Source organism: Balaenoptera borealis (assembly GCF_965194805.1).
Source record: "Balaenoptera borealis genome assembly, chromosome: 2".
NCBI lineage: Eukaryota > Metazoa > Chordata > Mammalia > Artiodactyla > Balaenopteridae > Balaenoptera > Balaenoptera borealis.
Genome location: NC_138867.1, coordinates 29,137,722 through 29,150,361, shown reverse-complemented (window position 1 = coordinate 29,150,361; position 12,640 = coordinate 29,137,722). Strand labels below are relative to the sequence as shown.

General features: G+C 40.0%; 1 protein-coding gene across 5 annotated transcripts in view; it reads right to left on the bottom strand.

Annotated features, from left to right (window-relative positions):
- The window catches only part of NPR3 (natriuretic peptide receptor 3), a 68,109-nt gene that overhangs the window by 38,652 nt on the left and 16,817 nt on the right, over window positions 1-12,640 (bottom strand). For all 5 annotated transcript variants that reach the window (XM_082382370.1, XM_082382369.1, XM_082382367.1 and 2 more), the window contains exon 3: window positions 3,959-4,125. In XM_082382370.1, coding sequence (XP_082238496.1) covers window positions 3,959-4,125 — 167 coding nt within the window. The remainder of the gene's footprint in view (window positions 1-3,958; window positions 4,126-12,640) is intronic.

The following is a 12,640-nucleotide window of genomic DNA, read 5'->3' as shown; positions in this document are numbered from 1 at the left end:
TAAAGTTAGAAAACTCTAGTAATGAAGGTGGTTCAAAGATACAAATGTCCAATTATAAGATAAATATCAATACATTCCAAGGATGAGATGTACAGCAAGATGACCACAGTCAACAATACTGTATTGTATATTTGAAAGTTACTAAGATAGTAGATTTTTATAGTTCTCATCGCCAGAAAAAAAATTTGTTTGTAACTATGTGAGATGATCAATGTTAACCAAACTTATTGTGGTGATCATTTCTCAATATATACAAATATCAAATCTTTATGTTGTACTTACACTTATACAATGTTATATGTCAGTTATATCTCAATAAAACTGTGGTTCAGGGGGACAACCCTGGTAATGCAACTCACCACATTATAACAGAATAAAGAAAAATATCTGATTATTTCAATAGATGTAGAAAACGCATTTGATAATATTCAAACACCCCAACCTACACAGGTGATAAAATTCCACAGAACTGAATACCCACACACATGCACATACACACATAAGTACAAACCAAATTGAGGAAATGTGAGTAAAATTAGTGCATTGTATCAGTGTCAATATCCTGGTTGTGATCTTACATATAGTTTTCCAAAATGTTACCACTGGGGAAAACTAGGCACTATATATGAGGAATGTCTCCATATTGCATCTTAAAACTGCGTGTAAATTTGCACTCATCTCAGTTAAAAAGTCACTTTAAAAAAAGAGAAGGCAAGAGTTGGAGATGAAGGTAGGGAGAAAGAGAGAAGGAGAGAGAGAAGAAGGGAGGAGGGAGAAACAAATTAACGTTAATAACAAAATTTGGTAAGTTTAAAATATATAATAATAATTTTATTAAAAAACACCATTGCCATTCCATCCTTCTAATCTTTCAGTATAACCTTATAAAATTTTTTAAGCTCCAAATTTTTGCATCTTGAGAAGATCCAAGCTTTCCAAAGATGCCAACCACATGCTAATCTGATAACAGTGATACTAGCATACACGACATGGGGTCAAGGATATCATATAGTTTACAACGCTTACAATCAAAAGCTGTGTCCTGACATAGAGAACAGAAATGTGGTTGCCAAGGGGGAGGTGGGTGGGGGAGGAATGGAGTGGGAGTTTGGGGTTAGCAGATGTAAACTAGTATATATGGGATGGATAAACAGGGTCCTACTGTATAGCACAGGGAACTATATTCAATGTCCTGTGATAAACCATAATGGAAAAGAACATGAAAAAGAATATATATATATGTGTAACTGAATCACTTTGCTGTACAGCAGAAATTAACACAACATTGTAAATCAACTATACTTCAATTAAAAAAAAACCTGCGTCCAGATCCTTTCCTAATCTACATTATGTGAATCTTTATGTTTTCTGTGTTATTTTTGTTTCAGTTATCCTAATAAAGGGTATCATTTTGCCAGAACAGAACTTCACCAACAAATAAAAACAAATAAAAGAGAACTTCCACAATCTAATAAAGACTCTTTCCCCAAAACCCCACAGTAAACATCACACTTAAATGGTGATATGAACAGATATGAAATCTTTTATATGCTCTTCACTTTAAAGTTCAGAACAAGGCAAGGACGCCCACTATCACTACTTATATTCAATACTGTATTGGGATCCCAGCCAGTAGCATTAAAAGTTTTAATTTAATTAATTATACTTAATTTAATAGACAATGTAATTAAATATCTCTTAATTAAGCATACTTAAAAGAAGAACTGAAAAGAAACAAAATTGTTACTATTCACACATCTTGTGGTTGTTTAGAAAATGCATGGTAAAAATTTAGAATAGAGTCCACCAAAGTTGCTGGATTTGAGATCCAGTAACAAGGACTGAAGAGCTCACGATGGGTGTCACTAACGGAAATTCTAAGTAGATGAGACAACCTATTAGTACAAACAAGAGAAGCAGCAAGAACGAGGAAAGAACTGAGGCTTAGGATGAAGACCACCAAGTCTTGTTACTCCGCTCCAGCATCTCCCACTGCAGGAGATCAAGCTCTAGCCTCTGCGAGGCCCCGTATCTCCTTCCACGATACTCACCACAACCACCTGTCTAAACTAACCTGATAAACAGCTGCAGTGGCACTCAAAAGAGCACAGCTAAAACACACATAACTATGAAAGACAGAATAAGTCATTATGAGGAGCTCCAATTTCTACTTTACATTATCATTTTTATTTATTTATAAAATCCGTTTTAATGATCCCACCATCAGAGGGAAGCGATATTGTAATCTACAACTACAAATAATCTCTAAAGCATCAGTATTTGGTTTGGAATGTATTATGGATCTTTGTAGTAGGTACCCCTTCCAGGGAGATTTTGCCTAGACTACCATTAAAATAAGATTTAATATTCTGAACACAGTATAACTAATGACCAAGAAGATGTACCTGATAGTGCAATGGAATGCCAACTTTTGCCCACTAAGTATCATCATGTTGGACAACCTATACTGGAATACTTGAACTTCAACAACCTTAGGAAAGAGGTTAGACAAAATGACACCATTTTTGAGTTTTTAAACCAGAAAATTAATATGAACCTAGTAAAGTAAAATAACATACAGTGGCATAGGTTAAAGACTTGTATGTTTTCAATATTGACACAGGCCACCTCTGGCAGAACTACTGAAGAGAACTACAATGTCCTTTGTGTCCTTTCACATTCCTGAGGCAAAAGATTCGGATGATGACAATACTATCATAGGTTTCTGTAAACTTGGGCTCTACTTCTTTCATAATTAAGAACACCCTGTCCAACATGGCAGCCACTGGTCACGTATCGCTACTGAGCACTTGAACTGAATTAAGATACTCTGTAAGGGTAAAATACACACTAGATTTCAAAGACTTCATACAAGAAAAAAAATATACAATCTCAGTCATAATTTTACATTGATAAAATGTTGAAATGATTTTTTTCTATTTAAGTGAAATAAAATGTATTATTAAAATTAATTTCACCTGTTTTTTTTTAACTTTTTCTAATGTGGCTACTAAAAACTTTAATTACATTTGTGGCTCACATTACATATCTAGAAGACAGTGTTAATTTAGAAAGTCAAAAGGTATTTTAAATGATATGTGTATAATATATAAATCGCATTTAAGACATTAACACATGTTTATAAGACCCTCTGTATGTCGTTTAGTAGCAAATTCCTATAAAGACAGGTATGATCTTATAACAATAGTACAAAAGAGGCACCATCCATTGAGTTCCAACTTTTTGACCAGACAGTGCCAAGGACTTCAGCTAGATTATCTGTAATCCTCCCATCCTCATCTGAATGAGGGAGACTGAGGAATCTGCCCCAGATCACACAGTTAGATGTCCCTCTACTTAATCCTGAGCCTGGCCTGAGCTCCTGACTCCTGTCCACTCTTGGAAGATGCATGAGTAACAACCGCACTAATGGTGTGCGACGCTCTGGAATCCTTCAGTAGGGAACAGCCTGCAGCAGAAGGAGGCGACAACACGGCCACAAAGGAGAGAAGCAGACCGGCCACGAAGCTAAGACAGATTGCCAAAAGAAGGAGCCTTCTAGAATCCAAAATACCTTCCTCCACCAAGCTCTGGAAAAATCAGGCATGCAAAACTTTGGCAATCCTTCATCCGTCTTCTCCCCCAACACGCTCCTAGCAGAATAGGTGATGGAAGTCTCCAGATCTCTGCTCAGCATGACCACAAGTACCCACAGAAAGCAATTTCCCTTCCTTCAGCAGCTGGCAAAGTGTAAGTGAAGCGTGGGGGTGATGGGCGCCTGGTGGGGAGGAGGGAGGAGAGCTGGCCAGAAAAAAAAAAAAAACACACACAGGAAGCAACAGTGACATTCAGACGTGAACCTAGGAATGGTTCAGAACAGGACGCTTTATCACACCTGATTTAATTCGAAGACTGTTTTCAGGATGCTGAAGGTCTAGGCTCATAATCAATTACTTACGTAATCCTCCTCACTGAGCCCTTGCTTCTCAACAGAACTTTTCACCTCCATGGAAAACTTCTCAAACTCAGGTTTCACTGTCCTCAGTAGAGTGATTGTTTGGAGGGATGAGTACGCTTGCTTAGCTTCAAAGTCGTGTTTGTCTCCTCTCTTCCACGAGCCATCTCCTATGGGAGAAGTAAAAATATTTATAATTCCAAGCCAGTCACCATAAAGGGGCCATTCTCCCTTTTCAACTGCGATGTGTCTCTACACGTTTCTTTTGGTGGCTGGGGCAGGAGGTATTGTCACAGTGTTGCACTTGGATAGAAAGTGACAATGTCAAGATCCTCAAAGGAGAAGAAGGCCCTTTGGACACGTGTTCCTTTGAAATGTGAGGCAGAAAGAAAAGCACTGTTGGGTTAATTGCCTTATAATAACCCTGTAACTGTAATTTTCAGCCGCCAAGAATTGCAGCACTGCAGGAGTAAGCAGTAGGTCTATTCCTTTCCATTCACACTTAGTTTTTAATATTTTTTAATCAACTGTGGAGGTCAACCAAGATGTTACTGCGCTACAGTAAACCCGACGCTACATAGATGTGGAAGGCAGGGATGGCTACCTACGACAACAGATTTACACAAGTATTATAAAGTTGGTGCTAAAAGAAAAAGGTTTGAGATTACTGATATTTCTTGAAATGTTTCTCGAATCTCTTCAGACTGAAAAGTAGCTTAGGTGAACTTGAGGATTTCTATCTCTCTAGTGCTGGCAACATCAAAAAGTTTATTTATTGGACAAGTCGATCTGTGCATCAATAGTAATAAAATAAAAACTGCTAACATTTATTGAGTATATATATATATTATAATAATAATAAAAGCCTAGTTATTGAACACTTTATATTTATAAACTCATTTAATCCTCACAAGATCCCGTGACTGTGGGTACAATTATCCTATTTTACAGATGAGGAAACTGAGGCACTCAGAAGCTGGGTACCCCGCTGCTTCAGGGCTCTCCCTTTCACAAAAGCAAAGGCAAATTACATGGATAAGAATCATTCCTCTTCTCTTTATTATTTCATTTTTAAGAAAACATGTGGCTTGCAGGACCCCAAAAGGAAATATGGACCTCTAACTTTTGACCATAATAATAATAATTCTGTGAATTATCATTATGATTCCTTGAGATCTCTGAAAATACCACAAGGAATTCAACCAGCCAGAGTCCAACATCACAGTCATTTGTTTGCCCTGAGCCCAGATGCCCAGAGCCCAGCGGCTAAACAGAGAGGATGCTTCTGGAATGTGTAGCCAGGGCTCCGTGGCCCTTGCTCTACTCTTACAGAAAAAGTTCAGTTAAGAGCTGTGGTTTTGGAATTTCTATCATAGCTTAAATCAGACAAACATGGATTAACTGAACTACGTGCAAGTTTCTGTGACAGCTGGAACAGTGGGCATCATAAATGTTTTGAACAGTCTCCACCACCTTCAAGAGAGGGATTTAGAGATGGGCATGTAAACACCTGAAGTCATTACAGGGTAGCAGTTAGCTTACTATGCGGGGTGGGGGGTGGTACATGGAAACCACGCAGAATAGAGAGGAAGAGGTAACCAGCTCCAAAGAGGGAAGTTTCATGCCAGGAAGAGGCATCAGCTTGGCCCTAAATGTGTGAATAGGATTTTCATAAGAGGAGAAGAGGATGGAAAAGCATGCTTGGCAGAATCTGTGGCACGGGCAGAGGTGCAAATGTGTATGACATCCAGTGGGCAGCTGGGAACCTCTGTCTGGAGCATGAGAAAAGGCAGAGACAAAGAATTTGCTTGTGGAGGCATCTGTTTAATCATAATCCTAATAATAGCAGCCATTTATTAATTGCTTAGTATGTGCCAGGGAGCTGTTAAAAGATAAATAAGACAGAGCCAAGGACAGAATTCATTAAGAGCTAGATCCATTTGCAATGAGCACAAGATTAAATTTCAAGCCACTGAACAAAACTTGATGAAGTCCTCCTCCTCCTCCTCCTCCACTATGAAACCTCCCAAACACCAGTGAGGCCACAGCTATGCCGGTGCTTGCTCAGAGGGCAAGTGAGCTGTGTGGCACTGTCATCGGCCAGGGCCAACCCCTCCGGGTCCTCAAGTCATGGACAACGTGGCCTTTTGTCAAAGGGCCAAATCCATTAGCCAGCAAGACCCCAAATTCTAAGAATGTCCATCTTCAACCCATGAAGGAACCCATTTCTTCTAGGTTTGCAATCCATATGTATTGATTCTTTTTTAACTGACCCGAGGTATCAAGAATCAGCAGGAATGGTGTTTCTTAGGCAAAGAGGGTCAGAGTTTCTCAGCTTTGGGTAAGAGTCCCCTCCGGGCACAAGAAAGGAAATAACCCTATAGGGTATTATGCTGTGTAATTAGAAAGTACACATAGAACTGGAAACGGCAACTATCTTAGTTACTAATATGGAAAAAACTTTTTTTTTTCATTTTGAAAGAAGTGAAATACAGTACAATAAATTTGTCTACCACAATCTAAAAGGTAATGATCTTGGAGTTTCGTTTTCTAGAAAAAAGAATGAAGGGACTTCTCTGGCAGTCCAGTGGTCAGGGGGCATCGGTTTGATCCCTGGTCGGGGAACTAAGATCCCACACTGCCACGTGGCATGGCCAGAAAATAAAAAACAACAAAAATTTTTTAAAAAAGAGAGAAAGAAGAATGGAAACAAAAGTGCTTAGTAAATGTAAGCCAAACTAAATAGGTATCTAGTCACAACCATAACCAATACTATGACTTCCTGCTTTGTGTGTGTCTCTTATTGTACCGTGTCAGTAACCTCTCGGGGCCACTGAACCCTAGGAAAAGCAGAGGTCGGCTTGGCATGATGCCCCATCAGTGGGGACAAGTTTAATTCAGCAGACACTGGGTGCCTCTGGAGATTTACGAGCGGAACAGAAGAATGACATGATCAGACTCATGCCTTGGGAAATAGCAATGGATTAGGCTGGGGAGACACTGAGGGTTCACAGCCACAGTAATCCAGGCAAGGGGTTACCAGAGGTTATATGTGGGAAGTCACACCCCAAAAAAACTTGAACATGGTTCTCCGGGTGGTTAGAATTACAGGCATCTTTTCTTTTCTTTTCTTTTTTTATGTGTTTTTCTGACTTTAGCAAATTTTCAGCAGTTTATTTACTGCTTTTATAATCATAAAAAAAGGGAGGGCCCTTGAGAATGAATGCAGAGGGCTGTGCGAGAGGAATCTGAAGACTCCACAAGAGTGAGGGAGTGAACGACAGCCGAGAGGGACGCGCGTCACCAGTGATGCCAGAGAGGAAAAGCAAATGGTTGTCAGAAGAAATAGCAGAGCCAGAGGGAGGAGGAGGGGTTAGGTGGACACGGAAATGACAGTGATTTCAGTTAGGGTCATGGTCAATCCAAGGTGACTGACTACAGAACACCCAAGTGGCAGCACCAGGCTGGGGTTGGAAAGAGGGGTCTGAAGCCAGCAAGAGGAGGGAGGGCTAGAGAGAGTGCTGGGTGTCACGTCCATATGTCTTATACTTAGTACCCGGAAGGAGAGGGCAGAGGGTGAGCACACACACTTTGGGGACGCTGTTTTTAGTGGGCAAAGGACTAAGAGGAGAAGAGCTAAGAGAAAGCCCGAAGAATGCTGTGCCACCAAAGCTAAGAAAAACAGGGTTTCCAGAAAGAAATGGATGGAAACAATATGGCAAGGACTAGAGCTGTATATAGCTCTACTATAGCAGCCGCTAGCGCCATGTGTGACTACTTACATTTCAATTACTCAAGATTAAATAAAATTAAAATTTCAGTTTCTCACTCGCACTGGCCACATTTTAAATGTGCAATAGTCACATGTGGCCAATGGCTCCCATACTGGGCAACACAGAGTAGAACACAGCCAGCATCATAGAAAGTTCCCCTGTACAGCACTGCTTTAGAGGCATGTAGGGACGGTCTGCACTAAGGCTGATGGCTTTGGTGATGGGAAGGGCAGCGGTGACCTAACATTCTCAGAGGAGTGGTGGGTCTTGTTGTCATACTCTTACAATGGTCCTGAACAAGGGATTAAGAAGAGGAGAAAGAAGTCAGCTAATGAGAAGTAGGGCAGAGAAGGTGATTCTTGCAGTTGTTTCAGGAATAAGGGAAAGTGAATTTGCTTTCTTTGTTTTGTTTGGTTTTAAACATCATGGAGCCCCAAGCTTGCATTTAGAGTGAGAAGGGTACAGAATATTTGTGAAAGAGGAAATAACCTGCTCAGCACCAAGCCCTGTGCTTGGCAATCCTGCGGCCAGGGAGCTGGCGAGAGCCGGCGGTACTGGGACAACTGTGTCATCCTGTAGCTCTCAGTACTTACCAAGGACCCAGCACATAGAAAGCCTTCGGTAAATGTGCGCTGAATGACGAGCTGAGACATCACAGACTACATCCAAGAAATGATGCCTGGAGTACACCTGGGCTGGCTGCAGAGTACGTGGCTCTTGACCTCTGGAAGCCAATTAAGTGAGACAAAAGCATTGGCCACCCTGCCTCACCCCAACCTCTCCAAATACCCAGGAGTTACATGCTTGCCTTGAGCTAGGCTGGTCCAGATTCTCCCATCAGTGATAACAGCACCACTTACTGAGCGATGCCATTGTGAATGGCTTTGCCTGGAGCATTTCATTCTTTAATCCTAATGAAAGCTCTATGAGGAATATTTAAGTATGATACCCATCTGACAGATAAGGAAACTGAGGCTCAAGGAGATTAACATGCCCGAAGTCACTTGGTTAATAAATAGAAGCAGGATTCAAATTCAAGCCAGCCTCCAAACTCCAGTGCTGTGTCTGCTGTTCATTCATCTCATCCAAGTTTGGTGTGTTCGAAGATTTAAGACTTCAAATTCAGTAGAGGACAAAAATGTTAAAAATAAAAGTAACAGAGGAAGAAAGATCAGAAGAAGAAGTGTCTAAACGTGGTTTAACAACTGTTACAGTTGAAAGATTGTGTGAGAATTCCTTCTCTTTTCTCATTACCCTAAACTGACTATAACATGAATATATCACTTTAATAGCAAAATATAAATCCAATCCTTCCCCAGTTTTTCTGCCATTTTTCTACTTTTAGTGAGTCAAGTAATTTATGTGCATTACCAGCCTTGGAATACTCCCATCCTCACCTTAATGAGTGCCTCTGTGTTCTCAGGAAGTCAGGAAAGCTCTACAATAACCTTACAGTCCCAGACAAGATTGCGCAAATGACTTTCCACCTAACTTACATCCAAAGAACATAATGCCAGTGAATGAAAATGCCAACAGGTGCTATTCAAAACTCTGCAGCACAATATATATCATCTTCACTCTGGATTTTTTTAAAACCTATCCTTTCAATCTTATTTTCCATCACTTGAATTCCCTCATAATATATTCAGAACTCCTGTAACAATATAATTGGGGCAGATCTGAGAATTTTTTTGAGTGCTCACCAAGACAATCTAATAATCAGTAAATATGGACATGCTATCAATATGTTTTCTTAAAAAACCAATCTCAAGTATTATTTAAAACAGAGTCTTTTTCTAGAACTGGTGTAGACTTTGATGTGAGGAAGCACAGGCAGAGGAGGATGTTGGAGAACTTTTCATGAACATATATCTGATTCTTAGAGTATAAAAATCTCAGAGGAAGCCCTTTATGAGCGACAGACACCAGAACCTTGGTCTAGGTCACTGTGCCTGCCATAAGATTCTATTTACTGCTTCTACTCTGAAGAGGAAAAGTGCTTCAGGGTCTGCGGCAAACCTCCCTACATCCATTCTCCCATCCATTCTCTCTGTTACTCCCTTAGTAACAGATTCCTGAATTGATGTGAGGTAGCAGTGAGCCCAGCTAAAAGCACACATTTCCTGGCCCCCCTCCCAACCACGGGTAGCAAATGATACGTAAGCGAAAGTTAATGAGTGGGGCTTCCAGAGAGCCCTTCAAACAGAACTGAGTCAACTGAAAAGGATCCCTTTTTGCCTCTCATCTTTCCCCTTCTGTCTTGCCTAGAATTAAGACACAATCCCTGGAATCCTAGCCATTATCTTATGATCTTGAGGATGGATGCCATTCACTAGGATTGAGGGAGCAGAAAACAAGAAGACGCTTGGATCCCTGATGACATTACGGAACCATCATTCTGCCCCGGACTGCCCACCTCTGCACTTCTTACAGTTGAGAGAATAAACCTCTACATTTGTTTAAATTACTATAGCTGGAAGTCTTGGTTATTTGCAGGCAGATATAATTCCTAATGCACCCAGGTCCTTAGGATGTACTAGATAAAAGTTGACTAATTTGGTAACAAAAAAATGTATGGCCTAAATCAAGCTATAAAACTGCACCACAAGAAAACGTACAAACTTAACTTATCATTTTTAAAGTACTATATGTAATGGTCAAAGTAAACTAAAATTAATAGTAAATATAGTGAACATTTACTAAACACTCATCATGTTCCAAGAAGTCTTCTGTGTCTCTCATATACACCACCTCATTTATTACTCAGCCTGATGCGATGAGATAAGTACTATTATTATCATTAGAAGAAACTGAGACTTGCAGGGGAAGGGCAGGGTTATGTCAATTTGCCAAGAGCTAGTACATGGCACAGACTCTCAGGCAGGCTGACAGCCGAGAGCAAAGCCTAAGCAACCAGGCAGTAAAAGGGAAAAGAAAGGGGATATAATCAGAAAAACCCTCACACCACAGAAATACAAAGGATCATGAGACACTACTATAAGCAACTGTATGCCAATAAAATGGACAACATGGAAGAAATGGACAAATTCTAAGAAAGGTACAATCTCCCAAGACTGAACCAGGAAGAACAGAAATATGACCAGACCAGTCACAAGCACTGAAATTGAAACTGTTATTTAAAAACTCCCAACAAACAAAAGCCCAGGACCTGATGGCTTCACAGGCGAATTCTATCAAACATTTAGAGAAGAGCTAATACTTATCCTTCTGAAACTGTTCCAAAAAATTGCAGAGGAAGGAAAACTCCTAAACTCATTCTATGAGCTCACCATCACCCTGATACCAAAACCAGACAAAGATGTCACCAAAAAAAGAAAATTACAGGCCAATATCACTGATGAACATAGATGCAAAAATCCTCAACAAAATACTAGCAATCTGAATCCAACAATACATTAAAAGGATCATACACCATGATCAAGTGGGATTTATCCCAGGGATGCAAGGATTTTTCAAAATCCACAAATCAATCAGTGTGATACACCACATCAACAAATTGAAGAATAAAAACCATATGATCATCGCAATAGATGCAGAAAAAGCTTTTGACAAAATCCAGCCCCATTTATGATAAAAACTCTATAGAAAGCAGGCACAGAGGGAATATACCTCAACATAATAAAGGCCATATATGACAAACCTACAGCTAATATCATACGCAATGGAGAAAGCTGAAAGCATTTCCTCTAAGATCAGGAACAAGACAAGGATGTCCACTCTCACCACTTTTATTCAACATAATTTTGCAAGTCCTAGCTATGGCAATCAGAGAAGAAAAAGAAATAAAAGGAATCCAAATTGGAAAAGAAAAGTTAAACTGTCACTGTTTGCAGATGACATGATACTATACATAGAAAATCCCAAAGATGGTACCAGAAAACTACTAGAACTCATCAATGAATTTGGTAAAGTTGCAGGCTACAAAGTTAATTAGTACACAGAAATCTGTTGCATTCCTATACACTAACAACAAAAGATCAGAAAGAGAAATTGAAGAAACAATCCCACTTACCATCACATCAAAAAGAATAAAATACTTAGGAATAAACCTACCTAAGGAGACAAAAGACCTGTACTCTGAAAACTATAAGATGCTGATGAAAGAAATCAAAGAAGACACAAACAGATGGAAAGATATACCATGTTCTTGGATTGGAAGAATCCATACTGTCAAAATGACGATACTACCCAAGGGAATCTGCAGATTCAATGCAATCCCTATCAAATTACCAATGGCATTTTTCACAGAACTAGAACAAAAAAATCTTAAAATGTTTATGGAGAAACAAAAGACCCTGAATAGCTAAAGCAATCTTGAGAAAGAAAACGGAGCTGGAGGAATCAGGCTTCCTGACTTCAGACTATATTACAAAGTTATAGTCATCAAAACAGTATGGTACTGGGCTTCCCTGGTGGCGCAGTGGTTAAGAATCTGCCTGCCAATACAGGGGACACAGGTTTGAGCCCTGGTCCAGGAAGATCTCACATACCGTGGAGCAACTAAGCCCGTGTGCCAAAACTACTGAGCCTGTGCTCTACAGCCTGCAAGCCACAACTACTGAGCCCGTGAGCCTAGAGCCCGTGCTCCACAACAAAAGAAGCCACCGTGATCAGAAACCTGCACACTGCAACGAAGAGTAGCCCCCACTCACCGCAACTAGAGAAAGCCCACGCACAGCAACGAAGACCCAATGCAGCCAAAAATAAATAAATTTTTTTAAAAAACAGTATGGTACTGGCACAAAACTAGAAATATAGATCAATGGCATAGGATAGAAAGCCCAGAAATAAACCCATACTCCTATGGTCAATTAATCTACAACAAAGGAGTCAAGACTATACAAAGGGGGAAAGACAGTCTCTTTAATAAATGGTGCTGGGAAAACTGGAC